The sequence below is a fragment of the Alosa alosa genome, chromosome 23 (assembly GCF_017589495.1).
Source record: "Alosa alosa isolate M-15738 ecotype Scorff River chromosome 23, AALO_Geno_1.1, whole genome shotgun sequence".
NCBI classification, from domain to species: domain Eukaryota; kingdom Metazoa; phylum Chordata; class Actinopteri; order Clupeiformes; family Clupeidae; genus Alosa; species Alosa alosa.
The window spans coordinates 17,813,225-17,837,136 of record NC_063211.1 but is presented as its reverse complement, the minus strand read 5'-3'; the positions used below and the strand labels follow the sequence as shown (position 1 = coordinate 17,837,136).

The following is a 23,912-nucleotide window of genomic DNA, read 5'->3' as shown; positions in this document are numbered from 1 at the left end:
TTAAAGAAAAAAAATACAGAAAATTGCACAAACATGTAAACTAAGGAACTGCTGCCTATTCTTCTAATACTGTTATGGGTGCTCCAAAGAATAGGGTGAACTATTTCTCTTTTTTAATACTGAAGCTGGTGAAAAAAGGTAACACAGGTCACCTTCCTTTTACACTATACAAGGATGGCACTTGCAGAAAACACACAGATTAAAAGGTTTGCATATAAGGCTTTTTTTTTTAAATAAAAACACCTTACAAAGGCTTTCTCCTTCTTTGTTCACATCTTTTTGTCCTTCATATTGTCACCAGACCCTTCCACTTCCTCAAACACTGTCTATTTAAGACTTCAATACCTTGAAATCACACAGGTATGTGGTTAAGTTCCTTCACATAAAGAGATGCTGAGGCCTACGAATGTGGCTAGCTGACCAGATGACAGGAAAAAAACCATAGACGACATATTAAGTAAAAGTCATAATACTGATGACTGTAGTGGGGAAACCACAGATTCTTTTTTTTACTCAACACTGTATAAATATACATAGGCAATAATTTTTTATTATTTTTGTAGTGATTATAGAAGCAGAGTGCAATTTGTACAAGTTACTAGTTTGTGCTATAAATACTATGGAACACAGGTTTTTTTTTTTTAGGATGTTAGCACCGCACATAGTTTTAGGCCTTAATACTGTACAATTTTTAAAATGTATTTTATTTCTTCATTTTTTTTAATTCTTTTTGCATAATGCAGCTTCTTACACAACTCCCTTCCCACCCACCCCCCACACTCACTCCCTCACGCCCACCCAGTTCAGGCTTCTAATCAGTGTGTGAGAACGAATTGGCCACCCTCCCCGCCTTTTTTGAGTCCTTGGATACAAGCTTCCCAGAAGCTTCAGGCACGTGCACGTATAGCCTCAACACAGCAGTGTGTTTTGAAATCAAATCAAGCAGGTAACAATATTTCTTGGAAAAAGAAATAAAATGTAATGAAGAGAACAGAGTGGGGTTGGGTGGGTTGGGGTGGGGATGAAGACATGGGAAGCTTTTGAATGCAGTAGTTTTCTCATTTATTACATGCCGTCCTCCATATTGTCCTCGTGATCAGATTTGGTTTCAGTTTTCCCGTCAACCGAACTGTCGTCCATGGAGTGGTCACCGTTCTCCTCCTCGTCCCTCAACGTGTCTGGGTCTGTGTCCATGCTCTTGTTCTCGCTCTCCTCCTCCTCCTCCTCGAACTCGTCTTCCCGTCGTCCTATCTTTGCGTACGTTCCGTCCACTTCCTTCGGCCGTTCTCTCATACCTCCGTTCATGCCCTCGCGTAGGAGGGCGTCCCGTTCTCGTTCTCTCTCTCGTTCCCGCTCATGCTCTCTTTCCCGTTCGCGCTCCCTTTCCCGATCCTCCAGGTCTGGGTAGCCCGGAGGCGTGATGCCCTGCAAGTAGGCCCGGTTCATCAGCAGCTCCGTTGGCTCCAGGTGACCCTTCTCTCGGGCCTCGCGTTCGGCCGCCTCCCTCTCCTCGGCCTCCCGCTTGCAGTACGAGTAGCGGTGGTTCATGTGCTGCGAGTACGACCCCGAATGGGAGAAGCGCTTGCCGCACTTATCACACTGGTAGGGCTTCTCGCCTGAGTGCAGCCGCGAGTGCTCGATCAGATGGTGCTTGTGTTTGAACGCCTTCTTGCAGATTTGACACTGGTGCGGTCGTTTACCTGCAGAGACGGAAACAAAAGCAAGAAGGGAAAGGGGGCGATTAGTTATACATCCCCAACTTCATGCAAGCAAATCAATTGAAGTTGCAAGGTAAGCAAAACAAGTATTAAGTATTAATGTGAATATTCCATAATATTAATATGATATAATATTCTGACAAGTGACAAGTGGTTGATTTAAATGTACTAATAAGGCACAAAGCTGGCATTCCTGTGTTTACATCACAAACTTCCCTCCTATAGAGAAAGCATGGAGACACAGAATCACAAATACTTATTTTCTGCATAAGCACCACACTGCAACATAAATAAACCATTGCAAAACCAAATAATCAAACAAACAAATGGAAAGCTGCTGAAAAGGAGTAAACAAATAAAAAAACAAAATTGAACTGGAGACTCTTCAGGCCGGTGTGAATCTCTGAATGTAATGGCATTCTGTCTCAAAAAAAAAAGACAGAAAGAATATATTTATAAAAAATGTTTCATAGGTTTCTATGGGCGCATATTGGGAGACAGCAGCTTTTGGACAGGTCTGCTATACCAGTCTGGCAGCACAGGATGCTACAGTGAGCAGAATTAAACAGAAGCTGAGAGCATCCATGGCTACAGATTTCATTACATCATGCCTCTACGCTAAATAAAAGTCGATGTTTGCGTTGATGCTGGGAGAGTCCCCCACCCACCCCACTCCCTTTATAGCCACTCTATGTTCATGCTCTCTAACTTTGGATTTACTGTAGCTCAGCAATATCCGGAAATACAGGGGCCTTCATCATACGCAAATCATGAGACGGGAGTTTCCCTTTTGGCATTTCAAACAGCTTGTGACAGGGGCTTTACAAGCCCGCTACGCATGCACTAGCACATCTGGCTAATTCCTGGCCGCAAATAGCCGTGGAATGCCAGTCGACACCTTCCATGGCTGCCATGCTTGATGTCGGGGGGCCTAACCCTCGCGCTCCCCTGCTATACCCGGCATATATTCCTGCCACGGAGCCCGTCTGCACCGCATGCCTCTGCCGCTGCACCCAGAGAGAGAAGAGCGGGTGAGGAAAGTGATGCAATCAGATGAAAGAGAGAAAGACCAGGAAAAGAGGTCATGGCGCGGCAAGGCGCTGCAGTCGCGTTAGCTGGAGAGACTGGTTAAGTTACACAGAACCAGAGACTGGTTTCCAGAGATGGAAGACTCATTTTGAGGCCTAGGGAAACAAACTGAGGTCAGTGTTTCCGTCAGACATCGGTACTAATGATGGAGTGCGCTTTTAAGGGTTTCCAAAGCTGGTGAGGTGGTGGTGACAAGGCATGCAGTGACTGAACTGACCAATCAAGACCTCTGGGCAATCAGCGTCATAATTTATCAGGCAGAGCCAACTAAATCTCTCAAAGTTGCACATTAAGCATGTACAAATTTGTGAAGTCTAAAATGTGATAAATGTTACTTTGTTTATTTTTCCCATCAAAACAATTGAATTATAAGGCTATCCTTAAAACTAAACTACACGTGTGAAATATATAAATGTGTTGCCAATCTCAGGTGAGAAAAAATATACCAGGCTACACCTAAGTGCAATGATGAGTAGTAGCCTGGGCTACTAATTAAGGAATGTTTTGTTTTGTATCTACATCTAATACCAAAATTAAATTGATGTAATATAAAACTTTCGGAATCCTGTCAATGGGAAAGAAACATGTTAGTTCTTTTTTTTTGGCTTTGACATCCAAACTGAAAAAAAAGCGAGGGTAAAGAAAGGAGGAAGCAAGAGGGGGGGGGAAATGAAAGGGTTTAGTAACACAAAAACATGAAGGAAAGCATGGGGTAAAATAAGTGTCTAGAACAGTATATACCTGTGTGCTCATATTTGTGTCTTAGGAGGGAACTGCTCTTCTGGAATGTTTTGTCGCACAAGTCACACGCGTACATACCACTTTCTGTCTTCTTAATCTTCCTCCGGGACAGACAGGAGTCTGAGTCTGTCATGTCATCCAGGCCAGACAAATATTCTCCTGTGCCGTCAAGCAGCTCCCCCTGTAAAGGAACCAAGAAGAAGGGTTTAACCACACCTGTCACCTAAATATAGTCACCTTCTGCTGTTTGATTGAGAACTTAAACAGGGCTCGGTGTAACGTGCTAACGAACACCTCATCAGGAGCCTTCAAAAAGATTCTTTTTTTTAATTGGAGCAGAAGAAAAAAATCTCTCTTTTCAAAAGAATATTCACACAGAAAATGAGTAATTATGGGGTGGAGGAAGAAAAGCTCCAACACACAATGTGAAATGTTTGCAACTGTGAAATATTTAAAAAAGGCAGGATATTACCGATGAGGTCTATGAATAATGATTAATAAGACTGTATTCCATATATTTGCATTCAAATTTGCTTTAATTTTATACATGAAAGGGCCTTAATGCTATATTTATCTGTTCTTCTTTTATAGGGAAGATTAACCCGATAGGCTTAAACTTAAATTAATGGGAGAAAATATTATTACATTAGAAGGTCATAATAATAAGAGAAAGCCTTTGCAGGGCATATTGCCAGTCTTCTAATTTCCAACTCATAATGATTAAATCAAGAGGTGCGCTAAATGACCAAAATTGAGCAGCAGCAATGCCCTCATTAGAGGGACTGGTAGTGCCCTGACAATGATTCCAGAGACATTGCTACACTGGCTTTTAAGAAAAGAGCACTATCATTCCGCAATCAATTTGAGCTAAATGCCCTTAGCTGTATTTTTAAAATCTAATTTAATAACTTAGAATAGGAAACATTATTAATACTTTTTATCAAAATGGTTCCCTCTATGTTAAACAGCCCACAGCATTGAGCCATAATGAACATGGGGGTCTGTGCATTATTCATTGCTATGTTGGAACTCATTTTGGCTTTTCTCTCACTCTTCTTTAAAAAAAAGAGAGAGACAGAGAGAAAAAGCAGCCTCCAAAAACTGTCAGAGAGTCATGAGTGTGGAGAGAAGTTCACTGTCCTTCTCAAGGGGCTCGTCTCTGAGCGTCTCGGCAGACACTGCCAGCCAGCCACTCGACTTGCCGTAGAGAAGAGCCGTCGCGGGGGAAGACACCTGAGATGAACCAGTCTGCATGGGGGACGGCGCAGCATTGATTCAGACTACTACAGCAGGGGCAAACAGATGCAGCTCCGTCCTGGAAGAGGAGGATGGAGCAGCTGGCACTGAGATGCAGCCTTGCACTGCACTCCGCACCTGAGACTGCCAGGCAGCGAATGAGCGAGCGCGCGTGTGTGTGAGAGAAAGAGAGAGAGCACGAGCGAGTCGCACATCATAACCTCCGCAAAACAGCCATTATACGCTGATACTACTAATGACGTGTGCTGGGAAGCCTCGTCACTCTGGGCTCGTTCAGCAGCTGTTTATCTCTGAGGCTGTACAGCTTCGACAGACTCCAGGTGAGCCCTCATTTCAGACTCTGAGTACCTTTTAATTAGCGAGAAGAATGAACAGATCCTTTCTGAGACAGCAGAAAGAAGGAGAGGGAGCAAAAAAAATGAAAGAAAAGCAGAGATAGGAGAAAGAAAAATGCCAATGAGCTACAGCACGGTCGGGCTTATTTACCTGGAAACCTTGCTTTCGCTGGTACTTTCGCCTCTGCTGCATCTCAGCAAAGGTGGCAGCCCCTGCGGCGTATGTGTAGGCCATGTGTGGCAGGAAGCCCATCTGATCGAGTCCCGGGTACGCCCTCAGGCCAGGTATGCTGGCCTGCACCGGGGGCATGAAGGTGGGCGGGGGGAACGCACTCTGTGGGGGGAGCTGTGTGTACAAAGGTTTGGCACTGAACGGGTTGATGCCAAACATGTGGCTAGTGCTTTTGTCGAGGTTGCCGTTGTTGTTGCCGTTGGAGGCGGAAAACTCCTTCTTGGACAGGTAGGCCAGATTCAAGGGCTCCTCCAGGTGCTCCCGGTGAGAGGAGATGTTGTTGTGGTCAATGGGGACACTGTTGGGTTTGGGGTGGCTTTTCATGGTCAGGATGTGCTTGGCTTCCCTCATGAGTTTTGGCAGTGATAGGTCCAATGGCTCGGCCTGGAGGTCCTCGGACGTGAAGCTGTTTGGCGTGTACGAGCTGCTGTGGGAGTTCTTCGACGACGCGGAGGAGAGGTTCAGCGGGGATGGAGTGTTGCTGCGGGAGTGGTGGTCCAACTTCTCAGCCATCTGTTTGGTTCCGGTAAAATGGGCGGTTTTTGACAGCCTGAGGGGAGTGTCACAATTGTTGACGTTGTTGTGGAGCTCCGCCAGAGTCGGCGACGTGATATGGTCGGGCGGCTTGACCAGGGACACTGGGGACCTGGCGGTCATGGAGTCTTTAATTGGGGTGTGGTTGGTAGCAGGCAGCCCCACCTCCATGCCCCTATCCATGGGAGGTGTCCTGCCATTGCCGTACTGGTACACTTTCCTCTGCTCGAACCACTCCTTGACAAATTCCTGAGGGAGCCCCACAGCAATGGAGATCTTGAGAAGCTCCTCGGAGTTGGGCTCCATGTTCATGGCGAAGTAGGCCTTGAGAACAGACATGTGGTCCTTGTACGGATTGACAGGCCCCGTCATGGCCTTGTCGGAGATGATGGACGAGAGCAGCATGGCGTGCTTCTCCGCAAACATCCCCGGCTTGTTGGGCGTCATGTTCTCGTTGGGCTGGAGGACCGCCTTGATCTCCTCGTTCATCTTGCACAGGTAGCGCTCGTGCTGATGCAGAGGGATGGGACCTGCGAAGGCCTCTTTGCAGTATTGGCAAGAATAAGGTGTAAACATTAAGTTGTTCTCATTCATCTTCTTCTCATCTGTACCTATGTCTACTGTGTGATTCGACTTCTCCTTTTTGATATTGCTAAATTGTCTCTTGGAGTCCGTGGTCAAGCTCTGCAGGCAGGCTTTGGCTTCGTTCACCTTCTCTAACGTGTAGTCGATGATGCTCTTGGTGGCTCCGTTGTGGTTGACCACGGGCAGGCCCACGGGTGGGCCGCCCCCAGGGGAGGTCAGTCCCTGTTTATGCTCCTCCATCTGAGCGCTGAGGTCCTTCATGTACGCCTTGAGCTTGGAGATGTCCTCGGGCTTGCAGTCCATCTTCTGCCTGCACACAGTGTTGTCGACGATCTGGAGCACCTTCTGCACCTCGCTCAGGTTGTTGCTCAGGTGCGGGTACCCGAGCAGCTGGCCCTCCATGGTCATCCCCAGGGGGTGCTGCATGGGGCTCTGGGCCGAGTTGTAAGGGTGGACCCCGAGTGGGCTTCCCCCGCCCCCTGACCCACCATTCATGAACGGCCCCCCGCCACCTCCGGGCCCTCCAAAGCCGTGTGAGGCCAACATCATCTTGTAGTCGTTGAAGTCCAGTGGTTCGGTCTTGATGTCCATGTGGTTGGACTGGTCCTGGAGGCCCAGGGGCTTCCCGTTCTCCAGCTTGTGCCGCAGTTGGGTGATGGCGCTGTTGGTGGGGGAGGAGGAGGCGGATGTGGGTGAGGAGCCCGTCTTCATGTTGTTGCGCATGCGGCCGTTGACCGTGATCAGGCCGATGCACTTCTTGCTGCTGATGTGGGAGCTGTAGGAGCCCGAATGGGAGAAGCGCTTCTTGCAGTTCGGGCATTCGTACGGTTTCTCACCTGAGGGAAGACAAAAAGTCGAAACAAACATTAATATGAAATCAAAAGGGGAAAAATAATTCCTTAAAATAGCATTGTTTAAGTTTGATATACTAGTATTGTGGAATAACCTGGGCAAATTAAGGCCATGAAGTTCATACATTTTTGATAATGTGATTGACTTAAAGAGGCCAACCGAGTAGAGCAAGTGTTCCATAGAAAGTGGAAATAAAAGAAAGACAATCGATTTCTTTGTGCCCCCCTGTGAAGTTCCCGACAGTCCTGAATGAAAGCGGCGATGAATATTCAAAGGGAGTTGTGTGAGCTGAGCTAGTACTCACCACTGTGAATCCGCAGGTGCTCCTTCAGATGGTGCTTGTATTTGAAGGCCTTGCCACACTCGGTGCATTTGAACTTGCGGTTGCCAGCCCCCTGGTTCAGCATTGGGTGCTGTGGGAGAGAGAGAGAGAGAGATAGAGAGAGAGAGAGAAAGAGAGAGAGAGAGAGAGAGAAGGGCTGCGTAAGCTCAAGTCAAACAGAGCCGAGCAAAGAGTTCAGTAAATAATCACAATCAGCTGTCGCCTGACAAGCCAAATGGCTCGTGATGCGTCACAGCAGCATCTTTGCCATTCTACTTCCAGTTCCGTTGAGCCGAAGTGCGACCGTGATGAGAGAGCGAATGCTCATACCTTTTAATTTCCTGGCAAACAGAATCAGGCAAGTTTGCCTGTAGAGTTTGGCAGAGCAGATTGGGTGGGAAAAAAAGTAATGAAATAAAAAGGTCCTTTTTAAAAGCGTTTTTCCCTCATTAGAGACAGCGATCTGATCTTCTTTGTTCATTTAACATAATCGCTGGTGAGAGATGTGAATATTTTATAAACCTGTCTCTCTCTGCACACCTGGGTGTGACCTTAATTACGCAGGAACGTATGCAGAAATAAATATCACAAATGTTCTTAATTGACGGGAGAATTTAAAGACCATTTAAACCTTCAAACATCTCCTTTAATAATCTGAAAATACACCAAATAGGACGGGCCTTGATTTGCTGTTCAAAGGTAAACAAACGCCGAGGCCCCTGTGCGAATTTGCAATTCAAAGGAGTCCTCTGCAAATCATAATATAATAGTAATAACGGCAACAATAACAGGCGTGCGCGCGTAAACTGGGAGGGGGTGCACCAGGCGTGCACAATTAATGCAGAGTGGGAGGTGAGCATGTTAAACGGTTAGGAAATACAAAAGATCTCGACACACAGAGCAAGACGGAGGAAGAGACAGAGAGAGAAAGAGCGAGAGAGAGGGAGGGAAAAGAAAGAGCGAGAGAGAGAGACCGAGAGAGAGAGAGAGAGGGAGAGAGAGAAACAGTTCCCTGATCCAGGCTGACAACTGCTGGGGAGTGCTGACTCTGCCCGCATTCCTGGGGAGACAGATGGCATTACGCGGGACACAGGCAGGATTGTTCAAACAGCAGCAACCTTCAGAGATCAAGCGGGAGCCGCGGCGGACACCCCAGCGCCAGCCAGGGACCAGCGAGAGACCAGGGACCCCGCCGCTCGCATGTTGCTGAGTTGCATAAACAAACAGCAACAGCTGCTTTGTGCCCCCCCCTCTCGCCACCAACACTAAAACCACCACCACCACCATGCACACTGCCATCGCCACAAAAAAACACCAGCCACCTCCCCCCGTGCTGCCTGTCCCTCTCATACGTCAGACTTAACTCTGTGGATGGCAGTGTAGTTCAGATGTACCACCGTTAACTTGATCCCAAAGCCTGCCACTGATAATTGGGACTGAATGGCATATGAACATGACGGGTGTTTTTTTTTATTTTTTATGACCCAGTTGGCCCTGTGTGACTCAGAGATGATAAGTAAGTGGGGGGAGTGCTCTTGCAGATTCCTTTCTGTTTACATTCGATTGACAGGCAGTGAGTAATATTTAATCTTAATTAGTGGAGACTCATTGAGAGGATCTGATATAAATAGACTACTGGAGCAAAGATACAAGGGGAAAAAAAGATTATATAACCTTACACAGAAGCTTTTCCCTTTTCCCTTAATATAGAACAAATTGGGATAACAGACAGGAAGTGCTAAATAAGGAAGGGTTTCACCATGTAACATTCGCAATATTTGCGCGAGGAGAGGGAAAGGTCAAGCGTGGATATCCCGGGGCAAATTGCCAGTCAACTGGACACTGACTTCCACCTAGTATGATTTAAAGCATGATAGCAGCTAATGTGCCGGGCTGGGGGAAGCACACAAGGGACCTTTCATCAGGAAAGTCTTTCAAGACGCCGGAGACACACACACACAGGCAGAGCCAACAAACAGGCACTAATGTGGGGATTAGTGACGAACAGGGACCAGAATGGACCATCTGTCAGGCGGGGGGATGTCAGTGTGCTGGGCCAGGTGAGTGAGGGTGATTGACACAACACTGTTCCTGACCAAAAAAAAAATCAAACTGTTCTGTATAAAAAGGCTTTGTGTAATTATATAAGGATGAAATAAATGAAAAATGACTAATGTAAAAATGTAAGTAAAGACCTAGGAATGTGGAATGCTTGTGTATTTTAATATCAACACTGAGTGTTTCATAACTTATTTATCCATTCAGACAAGGTATGGGTACCTGTGTACATTTATTTAAATGTATGTGTGTGTGTGTGTGTGTGTGTGTGTGTTTAGGTGTCATGTATCACACACACATTGACTCATGTAATCCGCCTTGTAAAAGTTTCATGTTTTTGAAACCCTGGCACCTAGCAGGAGCTCATGTCAGCCCCTGTTTAACATATCTACATGGCAGGGTTTATTTTAAATATTTCATATGAAGTGAAGTTAAAGAGCAGATAAAATGTCTAAATTGGAAATTAACACAATCAGTCTATCGTGAACATAAGACTGCAAAACCATATCAAGGGAGGCCATCAAAAAACCATTTAGGGCCTCAATTAGAGCTATTACCATTAACCCCTTAACGCCTGCTGTCATAAATATGCGACAAACCGTTTGACTTAAAAAGATCTGCATCTTCAAAATGCCATGAAAAATTAATAATGATTAATATCTTTCCTCTGAGGGACTATAGAGCATTAGGTATAGAGTAAAGAGAAAGGGAACCGGAACACTGGGAACACAGGAGCAATGAAGCAGTCTTTAATAATAACAACAAAAACAACAACAAAAACCACCACAAATAAATAAATAAGTGACATATGGCATATGACTCTCACCTGATCTCTTCCTGGCTTGTGCGTTGCCATATGTCGCTCGAGCTGGGTGCGGTAAGCAAACGTGTAGTTGCACAGTGGGCAGGCGAAGTTCTCCTCGTTCTTCTCATGGCGGTACTTGATGTGCTCCTTAAGCGATGTCAAACGCTTGTAGCCCCGGTCGCAGTAGGGGCAGGTCAGCAGTTGCGCGAAAGCATCTGGAGTTCCAGGTGGTAGGTCTGTGCAGGGGAGTCGGGGCCAGGGGGAAAGGGGGGTGGACGGAGGGAGAGAGGAAAGGGGGGAGGAGGGAGGGAGGAGAGAGAGAGAGAGAGAGAGAGAGAGAGAGCCAAAAGGTCAAGAAAATCAATGGCAGCTAACGGGCGAACTGCCCGGAATGGTATGGGAGGTATCTCTGCAATCTGCTTCACCGAGTGCCATCGTTTGAGCCTGGCACCCGTGCCCACAACACACACACACACACACACACACTTATGCATGCATGAGCACACAGACACACACATTCAAACACACACGCACATACACACATGAACACTGGCACACACAGACACACCACAAATACACAAGTACAGTACACCAACCCAGATAGACTGTATACCCATGGCATTAAAGTAAGCCAAGGAAATGGCCTACTTAAAGAGTCTATATGAATTTTGACTTTGCTTCCTCACACTTCTGAATGCTTAAATAGACCCATAGGGTCAATTACAAGTCCCTTTAACATAATATCACATTTCTTCATTTTTATTAAAAATAAGGAATTTCTAAGTTTCTTGGGCTTAGACATATCAATCAAATCTGTGAATCTGCATATGTCTAAAAAAATTTTCCCTCCTCAGCTTATTCCAGCACTCTTTCCTAATTGCTTTTAAGTGGCTTCCTCATTGCGATTCTCCACACTTTCATCATACTTGAAGTATGTTTGGTGGATCTAATCTAGCCCAATCCCACCTCCCCAGTGTGAGTGGTGAGGAGAGGGAGAGAGCAAGAGACAGAGAGAGAGTCGGGGGGGAGAGAGACAGAGAAAGAGAGAGAGAGAGAGAGAGAGAGGGAGAGGTACCCTATCTGATTGCAGCCGGTGCTGGCAGCTGCTGCTCCAGGAGCTGCTAGGTAAACACGGAGGCATCCGGCAAATCCGTGAGACCAACAGCTGCCCATGTCACTGAAGTCACGGCTGTCTGTGTGTGTGTGTGTGTGTGTGTGTGTGTGTGTGTGTGTGTGTGTGTGTGTGTGTGTGTGTGTGTGTGTGTGTGTGTGTGCGCGCGCGCGCGCGCGTGTGTCCTCATCTCAGGATTCTTACCATTCTCCTCCTGGCCGTTGGCTTCGGGCGTGCCCAGGCGGGACAGTTCTTCAGGGGCTTCTGGGTAAATGATGGCCGTGTCCCCGCGCTGGAGATACTCGGCTATACTGACCACGTGGCTCTCGCTGTCGTCCAGCTTGCGTTTGGCAAAGAACTCCTCGAAGTCTGAAGTGCAATCAACATTCTTAACTGCAAGATAGGAGAAGAGGGGCGAGAGGGGGGGGGGGGGGAAGGGTTAAGGTGGAGTGAGGATGAGAATTGGATTTTTTCCCCCTCTTCCTGAAAAATGTAGTGTTGGAGGACAGCGACGGAAACACACAGAGCTCTAAATGTGATAAAAACAACTAAGAAAAACATTAAGGTAGTAGTTGGGCAAGGATACGTCTAAATTACTGTGCTCCATTGTCACTTAATGGCCACTAAAATAAGAAATATGAGTTAATCTAAAGAGAGTACCATTTGAATTGTGGAAAAGCTTTTACAGAGAAACCTTTTTAGTAGAAACGTATTGCCACTCAGACAACGAGGAAATCACGTTTGCCTTGATTACCCACATAACTTCTGATTTTGGTAATCAAAATACCAAACGGGCTCGTGTTAGATTATGATGTTTCAATTCTAAATAGTTTTGATATCAGGAGACGCACAGCGATCCAATAGTAAATTACAGTTAAAGCCTTTCGATGACTCTATTTACATACAGAGAAACAGCTGTATTGGATGTCTTATTCACGGTGAGCACCATAATGAGGCTACAGGATTGAACTGCAGCTCTGTGAGGGCCCTGTTGGGCAAATAAAAAAAGGACACATATACACACACACACACACACACACACACACACACACACACACAGACAAACACACAAACGGGCTAGACACACACTGGTGTATTGACTGAGGCCAAGAGAAGGAAGTCCCCCTGTAAGATTCACTGAGTATGTTGTGTTTTGCGCTCTCTTTCAGGCCTTTGGGGATGCCTGGCATCGTTGAGGAGAGATGGCTTGCTCTCATTGCAAAACCAAGCAAATGTAACACACAGACACACACACACACACACACACACACACACACACACACACACACACACACACACACACATACACACTGACTTCATTAACAAGGAAGGGAGAGGGTTCTACTGGTTCACAACATCAACGGGTGTACAGTCCAAAACCCATCCCTCTCTTGGCGCCTGACAAGTTGACATTGAGAGACTGCATTATGGACATTTTACACAGGATGCCATTATTCTGTCAGTCTTGTCTCCTGACTAGATCAGCCATTAAGGCTATGCATCAGGAAAAAAAAAACATTAATTATAAGGAGACAAGAATATCAAGTCTAATTTTATTAGCTACCTTTTAATTAGATGCTGTTCGAGGCAAAGGTAAATTGTGTATCGCAGTTTGCTAGACAGTAAACATTTTATGGCCTAATTTGTGAAAGGTCAAGGTGGGGGAATGTGTTGTTGTCAAAAATGTCTTGAAAATGTCAAAGTGCCAATGGATCTTTTAAATCACAGGCATGGAACAGTAAAACTAGGCCACATAATTTCATACAATGTCATTATATGACCTGTGTGTGTAATGTTTATGCATCATGTAACACTATTATGGCGGACAAAAGGGAGCGGAAATTTCTTGCAATGCATCTGGATTTCATTGTGGGATTCACAACTTGCATTTGGACAAATGAATATACTTTAATACTCTCATTGTTGCCTGATTTAAAAGTACATGAACTAAACAAATCGAATTTAGACCAAATTTGATTTTGGCCTGAAATTTGATTTAGGAAGTAGAAGCAGCAGTGAAGATGAGCCCCCCAAAAAAAAAAAGCCCTCTTCCCGTGTGGGCATTCCATAGTGAAAAACAGAAAGAGAAAAATAGGTAGAAAAGAGAGAAAAAGAATACATGAAACTAGGAGGCGTCATGGCGACAACTTGTCTTGAGTACCATGCCATACACCAATCTAGTGGTGGATTTCCACTGTAGTTAAAAACCACTTTTTATAAGCGGAAACATCCAAAACGACATTTCCATGAAAGGACACACCAACACCCCCACCCCAACCACACACACACACACACACTCACACACCAACCATTTCAGCCGCAAGAGACGGGGAAGTACCTACAACATTGCTAGATCAAGGGAAAGATTCACATTTTGGCATTGCATGCTTACTCAAGCCAGCCTTAGCCAATGAGGGGCAGCCCTGATGATATCATGGAAAGAGACCTTAATGCCCACGAGGACTGTGGGAGGAATTCAGATTAATTTACTTAATTAAAAATGACAGGTAGGGTTTGGTTCCAGTGTAACAACAACAAAATAAGGGTACGGGGCCACAAACCAAACACACACACACACACACACACACACACACACACACACACACAACTGCACTGTGGACTTGCTTACCTGTACCGTTTCCAACTGTTTGAAGAGTGGCATCAGGCCCCATAGTGTCAATGTCATCTTTCATTTCATCTGCAGGGGTAAACAGAGAGAGAAAAGAGAGAGAGAGAGAGAGAGACAGAGAGACAGAGAGAGGGGGGGTTGTCATTCGGTGTCAGAGCGTACCATCCAGCAGAGAGCTTTGCTTTACAATGACGCCTTCATACTAAGGTACAGAGCAATAAAAGGATGGCTGTGTTGCGCTGTGTGCCGGGTCCTTTGTTCAGAGGGGGTGGGCTGGGGTTGGAGGGGGGGTTCTTAATGAATGCTATCATCTGGACCAGACAGAGACTTATTTACCTTAAACATGACAACAAGCAGCAAAGGAGAAAAACAGCTACCCCCTCCACACACACACACACACACACAAACACACACACACACACATCCACATCTATGTGCAAACACACACTCTCTCTCTCACACACACACACACACACACACACAGCCACACACACAACAAGCCCCAGCTCCCTGAGCAAAACAGAGAGATTAATTGAAGACACACTGTCCACCTGAGCAATCAGAGGAGAGGAAAGCGGAAACATGCACAAAGGGCGCCGTTGTCATCCCCTCTCTCCTCGAGGCCAGGATGCTAGGAGGAGGAGGAAGAGGGGGATGACAGAAAAGAAGTAGAAGAGGAGGAGGAAGAGAAGGAGGAGAAAAAAAGAGTGAAGCCCCTTCCAGCAGCGTACTATAGTTCTAATTTGGCCCTGTTTCGGTACTGAATTGGCTTGAATGTGTTCCCGCCTCCCGTCAACTGGGTGGTTGTTCTACTACCGCGTGACCTTTTACAGTCCTCACCATCAATCAGCCTAATGCACGCTGTCTACGGCCAGCCAATGCAGTCGGTGCTGGCGTGGCGGACCGCAGCGTAGGTAAGACACATAAATAACTGCACGCAAGCTTGTCTGAAGCCCCAACCAGCTTCTGTAAACAGACTAGGAACATCTCCTGACGCCGGTGGAGGTCAGAGAATGAAGGGGAGGGTGTGTGGTTGGGGGTTACCGCGGATACTGTAGACAGAGATGCTACTGTTGGTCGGACAGAGGAAATTAACTTAGACGAGTCCTCCCTTTTCCGCTCTGTCTTTAGAAATTAAATCAAGGTATGCGAAGATGGGGACTCATAATAAATATGACTTTTGTGTCTGATCGTCCCTAGCTTACTCGTGATCCCTGCTATGAGTCACAAGAGTCCTGCGGTTGCAGACGTGCTTCCCCTGAGCTTGCCATCACGCAGAATAGGAGCATTCTCCTCCACCGACATCGACTTCTTGAGTGCCGTTTGTCGGAGTAAAATAACTCCCTATTATTTCACTAATCATAGAAATTGTGTGCATTTTATGGAGTTTTGTAAGGCAATTTAATCAATGTTAAAAGTGAGAAATGAGTTTGTTTTGTTTTTAAGTCATGTAGAATGACATATGACACATATCAGCACTCATAAAATGTTGTTTTTTTTAAAGTTCTAATGATATTTAGCAAGAATGTTGATTGGCATTACTTGTGAAAGGAACACCATTTCACAGTGCAGAAAAATAAAATGATTCTGTTGCCATTTAAGTTTCATTTATGGAAAGCTATTTATTTAAATTTCTGGCAAAGGACACAGGGGGGGAAAGACTGTTGTTTTCATGCTTCCTTAGAAACATTCCAATCATTAAGTGACGGCTTGTGGTAGCCCACTCTTGAAGAGAAAGCTGTTTCCCTTCTGCACTAAACAGATAAAACAGCACTAGCTTTAGAGAAGAAAACATGGGCTCACTTGGAAGGGAAAAAAGTACAAACTTTCCCTTGACATGGAGCTTGACTGAAGAGAGAAACTTGCCAGCTAACTAGATTTTTTTTAGTGCATTTGTTCATTTGTATGAAATGAACAAATGGCCTCAAAGCAGCACCTCTAGACAGGACTCTTCCCCTGACTGAACTGCTCTCGTCACACATAAGTAAAAGGGAACGATTAAAAAGAAATAACTAAATGTACACTACGCAAAAATAAGAAATAAACACGGGGTGTGGATATAGTGGTTAAAGTGAAGTGGCAGTGTGAGCGCTGCTGCTTCTCCACTGTGCGGTTCGCTGAACGCTAATAAACCCAGCGTTCGCTCGCTCGCTCTCTCAGCCACTTTCTCCTGGTCAGTAAAATGGCAGACCAGACAAATTTACATTTCTTCCCCTTCTACCCTCCTCCTCTTTCATTTGAGCACTCAAGGTAATCCTATTTCACCGGATAGTTTGGAGAGTGACTCAGGGAGATGAGCAGGGGAATTACCTACGGACTCTTTCTGCCTGCCTCCGAGACACTTCTCAACTGGAACTTAAATAAAGTTGAACAGTTCAGGTAGGAGGACAAGCCTCCAGTAGGAGGTAGGCTTAGACCACTAACACCTCTCCTTTCACTCTCTCTCTCACTCACTCATTCTCTCTCTCTCTCGCTGGCCTCCGTGAAGAGGGGGGAGTAGAAGAAAGACTCCCTTAACAGTGTTTTGGCCCCAGAGCCAAACTGTGTTGGTTGGAGAAAAGGGAGAGTTTTATTGTCTGAGAGGTTGGGGTGAGTTGACAGTCTGCTGTGTAAGCCTCTACCTGATAAATCAGAGCTGTGTGTGTGTGTGTGTGTGTGTGTGTGTGTGTATGTGTGTGTGTGTGTGTGTGTGTGTGTGTGTGTGTGTGTGTGAGGTATGCACCTAAGGCAGGACACTGTTTGACTTTCTGCCCCAACCCTGGAGGTGTCCAGAATACCTTTCCCCCCGCCATAATTCCACCTATTTACTTAACGTCATTGATGCTGTTTATTTTGAAAACATTCCATTTTTTATGGCCGAGTTACCGAGCGCAGTGAAAACAAGACGTCTCTCTATTCTTGTTATTTCTTTGAATATCCTTGAACAGTCTGGAGAAGAAAAAAAATGAGGGGAGAGTTAGTGTGTGTGTCTATGTGTGTGTGTGTGTGTGTGTATGTGTGTCTATGTGTGTCTATGTGTGTGTGTGTGTGTGTGTCTACAGTATGTGTGTGTCTATGTGTGTGTGTGTGTGTATGTGTGTCTATGTGTGTCTATGTGTGTGTCTACAGTATGTGTGTGTGTGTGTGTGTGTGTGTGTGTATGTGTGTCTATGTGTGTCTATGTGTGTGTGTGTGTGTGTCTATGTGTGTCTATGTGTGTGTGTGTGTGTGTCTACAGTATGTGTGTGTCTATGTGTGTGTGTGTGTGTATGTGTGTCTATGTGTGTGTGTCTACAGTATGTGTGTGTCTATGTGTGTGTGTGTGTGTGTGGGTGGTGGTGGTGGTGGTGGTGGTGGTGGGGGTCAATGGTAGGGAGGAATGCAGGTGATTTATTTAAAATATCTGTCAGTGATAATGATGTCATGGTTTCCAGCACAAGTTGTCCACACCATTGTGAGATGAAAGAATGTCAAGGACGACTCCAAACACACAGGAGTGAAGTGCGATTGTGGCGGAGCTGGCTGAAAAAGGAACCGTAAGGAGCTCTGACCGTGCTCCTGCGCTCAAGACAGGGATTCTGTCAAAAGGGAGCCCGAGACAAGGCAGGAGAGCAGAGAGAGAGAGAGAGAGAGAGAGAGAGAGAGAGAGATAGAGAGAGAAAGAGAGAGGAGGCAAGGGCTTATCTCAGGGTAAAGCTATGTGCTGAGGTATCACTGTAGACAGTGAGGCACCAGGAGTGAGAGAGAGACAGAGAGAGAGAGAGAGATAGATAGAGAAAGAAACAGAGAGAGAGAAACTTGGTGCCCACACTAACTTGGGAAGACGATTCCCTGCATCTCTCTGGTGAACTTCACTTTGCACAGAAATATGGCAGACGTTTCGTCACATGGGTAACATTTTATCTCAGAGTTGCAACACGCTGGAATTACAGACATTAAGGCACCAAGACTGTTTTCCTCTATCAAATCAACCAGCAGTCTTAAAAAAAGAACACACATACAAAAAAAATTTATGATTTATAAAGCATTTCTCAAGGAGTGCATCTCTCGGCTGGACTCTATTTGTTTAGCAACCAAGGCAAATAAGACAATGCTTGTGTCTTATGAGGACTTAGTGTTAATGGCAACATCCTGTAAGCCAAGCTCCTTTCAATAAATGTGCATTTTTTTTGGAGCATATTAAATTTTTAGACTCCTGAAGCTCACCCCTCCCTCTCCCTTTTAGCACACTGCACGGCTAGTTCATTAGCAGAAATGAATAGCTAACACCGCCTCATTTAAATAGGGTGTCTTACATGAGTTCTCTCCACACTCTGTTTCTGTCACACGGCTGCAAGAATCATTGACTCTTATTATACATGTAAATGGCTATCATAAAAATAAAAATTTCATTTAAGATTGTTAATGACTTTTTCGGCAGTCTGGCTTCCTTTAATGGTTATCCTCTGCCCCTAATTAAAAGTATTTATCTTTCAAGCATCCATGACTTGGCCCCTCTCACCAATGATGCTTGGAGAAAAAATGTACAGTAAGGCACCAAAAGTTGGGGGGGTTGGGTAGGAGGCGAGGCGGGGGTTGTGTCTCCTGGCTCATATTAACTTAATTACAAATGGAGGTGTCTGCAAGCTGGGTGATGTCAGGAACGCACAGTGCTTCCACCATCCGCCGCAGTCATAACTCTAAACGTGCGTAATTATCATTTTAGGTGTCTTTTATCCATCACGGAGCAGCGTGCCGACGCGTCTATCTGACATTAGCCATCATGTCGCGTTGCTTGTGGCGTATCGCTATTGATGAATATAATTCGCTGTGATTTGTTCAATGAGGACTGCTTCCGCCTGAGCTGAGGGCTGATGCCTCGTTCTCTTCATGTGTGCTATACCATGAATAAGGCCAAGGTACAGTGCGGTGTGTGTGTGTGTGGTGTGTGTTTTGGTGCAGGTCGCAGACTCGACTGCACACAGGCCTTTTCTCGGCCTAGCCGTCGCTTGCGTTCACCGTCACGGTTGAGGCTAACATCTCCCGACTCTGCCCTCTCCTGTCACATCGTCGTACGTCAGGGGCTAGCACTGCGGTCGGCGCTCTCATAGTTGCACGCCGGATGGATGGACAGACGGCGGGGCGGGGCGGCGAGGGCCTGGTCATGATCTCATGACTGCTGAAACGCACCGGAAACGCCCTGGCCGCATCTCGGGGGACGAGGGAAGGGGCCATTGCGGGTTGACGTGATGGATGAGGGCGGAGAAAGAGGAGAGGAAAGAGGAGAGGAAAGAGGACAGAAAAGAGGAGAGGAAACAAGTGGCGGTGGTACAGGAGACGTGAAATAAACTCACCAGTACCATCGACTGAGGCTCGCAGCATGTCGCTTTCGTGCCAGACGTGGTCGACCCCGCTGTCCCTCATGTCGTCGTCGTCGTCGTCGGGCTTGGTCAGCAGGGTGTGGCCGGCCAGCGGGGAGCCGGCCTCGTGGTTGGCCACGCTGATGGGACTGGCGGCGCCGTTCAGCAGGCCGTCCTCTTCGGACACCAGCAGCTTGTCGTCCTCCTCCGTCTCGGAACCGGTTTCTACCACGTTCTCATAGTTCAAGACTGCAGAGACAGAGAGAGAGAGAGAGAGAGAGAGAGAGAGAGAGAGAGAGAGAGAGAGAAAAACAGGTTAGTCCAGATACTCCAGATTGCTGCCCACCACTGATGCTCTCTCAGAACAGACGCCTGTCTTGGAAGCAATTCTAGGGGTTAAAGCCCCCCTGCTAGAGGTCGCGATGCCCACTCCTGTCACCCTGGGCGCTGGTTCAAGCGCAAGCCGGCCGCTCCAGAGGACAACCCCACCCCACCCCACGCCCATGCCATGGGACTCTAAACTTCCCCGGTGTGCACCCAGCTGCCCCACAGGCGTGCCAAAATAGTGCATCATTCTCCGCACCCGCCACCGACTGCCACGGATGCCACTGGGCTGCACCTTTTTTTCGCGACGCAAACATCAAACGCATTCTGCTGGTGTCTGGGATTCTCTGGAGTTTTGACAATTACGCACGACCGCGCTTCAGGTCCAGATTTAGGAGTAGGCTGCGCCACTCGGAGTAATCATATTAACATTCATTCATTCTTTCCATCCATCCATTCATCGATTCATTCCAGGATCCATTCATTTGCTTATTTATACTTTCAATTTCATCAGATTCATGTTCACTTTCAAAGGGCATATGCTTCGACTTCGACATATGACTTGAACTGGCAGGAAATTATTCCCAGCTGGTTCACATATGACCGAAAAATAATTAAATAATATTTTTTTAAAAAAACTTTAAACAGTCAGGTATGTGACACGACTTCGAACATTTCAAAGTCTCTTCTCTTTCTTTTTTAGCAGCGGCTCATTGTGTTTAGGTTATTTTGTGAGGAGCTTAGGCGGAGGGGAGGAGAAGAGAAAGGAAAAAAAAATGTCGCCCAGTCAAGACCCACATTAAAATAACTCACAAGTCGCAGCCTGTTTAATTCCGCGACACTTGGTCCCCGACACATGGCAGCTTGTCTTAAAATAGACAGCCTGTAAATAAGGTCTGTGAACTCAATTGAAGGTGGCTGCTTCTGAATTAGTCAGTCTGAGCATTGCACTGCAGGCCCGTGCACACACACACACACACACACACACACTCAAGCAAGGCACATAAATTGTCCAATGGAGGAAGTCAAGTGCAGTATTACAAGAGTAAACATGTGGCATTAGCTCAAATGAAAGTAACATGATATCACACAGAGACACAAATACAAGAGTCCCAAGTGCTTCACACACCTTGAACCTGTGGCACAACAGGCACTTGTGCTGAAATATCTTGGGAAATAATCTTTGTGCTGAAATATCTTGGGAAATAATCTTTTTTTTCTCTTTTCTCTTGTCTTGTTCTTCTTTTTTTTTCTTATGTGGGCAGAGAAATCAGAGAAAACTAATACATTTTCGGGTTCATTGTGAGCACTTGGTGGACACACTAAGGCTATTTCAAACAGTCAAATTTTGAGAGCCAAAAGCCAACCTTCAAATCCACAAGAAAGTGATTCATACCACTGTTTATGTTATACTAAGCTATACTTCAGTGCCTTGGATGCCTTGGTTGCTTGGTAATCCATCAATAACAGGAAGGCAGTTTAGAACTATGCTCTGACTGGTTTTCCGGTTCCCTATTTTTTATTTATTTTTTAAATCTAAAAAAAAAAAATCACAGGATGAGAAAAAAATTAAGGGCTGTGGTATGGACAAAAAAGATTACACTGCGTATATCTGTTAATAACATGATCTTGCCGTAATCCACGGGTCTGCACTTGCCTAGCGAACAACTGCACAACAGGTGCAAATTAAAATGAAAACGGCCGCGGACGGCGGGCCAGAGGATTCCGCTGACCTGGTTTGAATACCAATTGATGAAGGAAACAAAACCTTTTCAGGAGGTGTGACCACAAGGGCTTAGGCAAGTTCAGACTGGGTAATGCCCTCGGAGTGGGTGGAGGGGAGACAAGGAGGGCCAGGGGAAAGTGAGACATTCAGGCTCGCTGTGTGGTCCATATATATACCTTGACCACAATTGGTGGCGTGCTTTCACCATTATAATTTTTTTTTTTCTCACTGCTGGCCTCCATACTGCCCTCCCAACCCCCCCCCCCCCAAACACACACACACAGACAAACACACACACATCGACCCACCCGACCGACCCCCAATCCAGAGGTTTAACCATTTCTTAGCTGTGAGATCCCAGAGCCCCCTTTTTCTCCCTCAGCTTTCTAAGGGTGTCCTCGCTAGGACTGGGGGTCCAGGAACAATGGGTCCAGGAGGCCTGGGAAGCTATCAGCCCGCCTCCTGAAAACCCTGATCCGGGCACAGAAAGTGAATAAAGGCCCCTGGAGAAGTGAATGAAATTATCTAAGGCTGGACAGCTCTTAAAAGGCTTTTCTCACCGCACCCCCAAAAAAAAAAAAACATGCCTTCTAGCGCCTTTCTTTTTTACGCTGTGCTGCGTAGCGTTGTAGAGGGCCACATCACAACCATGGGCCTTTCACTTCTGACTCCATATATTTAGAGGTGTGGGAAGAATGAGCAAAGACGAAAGGTGAAAGAAAAAGAGAGAACGAGAGAGAGAGAGAGAGAGGGGGGGGAGGAAAAGGGTAGAATAACAAAGGAGCAAGTGGAAGATTAATAGAAACTGCTGGGATGTGAATATCTTGACACCACAAGGCACGGACAGGAGATGATCTCATGGCAGGGTCATTCGTGGAAAACATCTCTAACACTTCACCGCAAAGAAAAACAAACAACAGCCAAAAAGATGAAAAGACAAAAACAAAAACAAAACAACAAATTCCTAACGTTATACAAGCGACCGTGCTAAATGTAATACTGCAAACAAAGCTAATAAACAAAGGTGAACCACCTCATGGATATACTATAGTATGCTGACCACAGCTGTGCTATGTGCGAACTGCACCACTTGTTTGCCTAACAGGAAAAATACATGACTCAAGGCTTATTGGTGGCCGTGGTGAAGAAGTCTATCTGTTGGACGGTACTGCAGGGACTGCTGTTTTCTAACTGCTTCTAGCTGACGGGGGTGAGGTGTGTGTGTGTGTGGGTGGGTGGGAGGGGGGTGCCCTCCCACACAAAAGCGATACATTGTGCTGTTTGCTGTCAAGTCACACGGGCTGGGCCGAGTTGTCTCCAGTGTCCAGGCAAACGTGACTCTTCTCTCCCTGCCTGGCCTCATGACTCTGTCTCTCACTGTGTCTACTTCAAAATGCCTGAAGCGTTGATCAGGACAAATACAGAGTAACACATTTGCTATCAGAGTGCTTATACTGTTGGAGGAGATGGAAGTTTTGATAAAACTGAAAAAAAAATGAAAAAACTTTGTGTCTACAAAAAGAATAAAGAAAGACAGGAAGACGAAAAAGGGAACTTTGACAAGTTGTGCGCATGGCAGAGGAAGAAGACAAAAAAAAAATATGTTGAGAAAGAGTGTATTGTTTCCGTGACAACTTTGACAGACGTTCCCTGTGAGCTGTAGGCTAGCAGCAGTATTGTGCTCCCAAACACAATAATTCTAACCTGCTCATGTCACAAGCCGCCACCATTCTCTTTCTGTGCTTCACCACTAATCAATCCATTGTGCTCCCGCGGCCGATGAAGGGACAAAAGAAACGATAATGTTTACTTCTCAGCCCAAGTTCACTTTTACATGACACTCTCCATTTTCCTCGCTCGTTGTCAGGGTGTCAGAGGCAACAAAGGCAATTATGTCTGACATCTTCTGACTGAAGCTACCTGTTTGATATTGCAGAGGCCCTTTCTCTGTTCGGCTTTTGATTTCAAGTAAATAAAAGGAACATCTCTCACTAGAATGTTAAAGATAATTAAAATGACACTCATAATTGCTCGACTCTCTCAGTTAATGTTAGGCTTAGGCCTCGGTAACATAACCCATTCAAAAGCTACAGAAATTAGCCTGTCACTGGGAAGAACATACAGGCTGCTTGACAATAACATATATTGTATTGATTATGACGACTAGCACCTTCAAGCATGGCTGTATGCTTGAGTAGGGAACAGATTGTGACTCATGGTAATCAAAATCTGGGGCCTTTCATCCTCAGAGGCGAAGCAAACACAAATACACAAAA

The 23,912-nt window shown here is 46.0% G+C and overlaps 1 protein-coding gene across 3 annotated transcripts in view; it reads right to left on the bottom strand.

Annotated features, from left to right (window-relative positions):
• Positions 1-997: 997 nt before the first annotated feature.
• zeb2b (zinc finger E-box binding homeobox 2b) overlaps positions 998-23,912 on the bottom strand; it is an 83,936-nt gene continuing 61,021 nt past the window's right edge. The window contains exons 3-10 of one of the 3 annotated variants that reach the window (XM_048234579.1): positions 19,581-19,838; positions 14,269-14,337; positions 11,844-12,032; positions 10,550-10,764; positions 7,648-7,756; positions 5,292-7,327; positions 3,549-3,729; positions 998-1,700 (exon numbers count right to left, since the gene is read on the bottom strand). In XM_048234579.1, the coding sequence (XP_048090536.1) occupies positions 1,066-1,700; positions 3,549-3,729; positions 5,292-7,327; positions 7,648-7,756; positions 10,550-10,764; positions 11,844-12,032; positions 14,269-14,337; positions 19,581-19,838 (3,692 nt within the window). In that variant the 3' untranslated portion in view covers positions 998-1,065. The remainder of the gene's footprint in view (positions 1,701-3,548; positions 3,730-5,291; positions 7,328-7,647; positions 7,757-10,549; positions 10,765-11,843; positions 12,033-14,268; positions 14,338-19,580; positions 19,839-23,912) is intronic. The other 2 variants (XM_048234581.1, XM_048234580.1) reach the window with 2 other exon arrangements.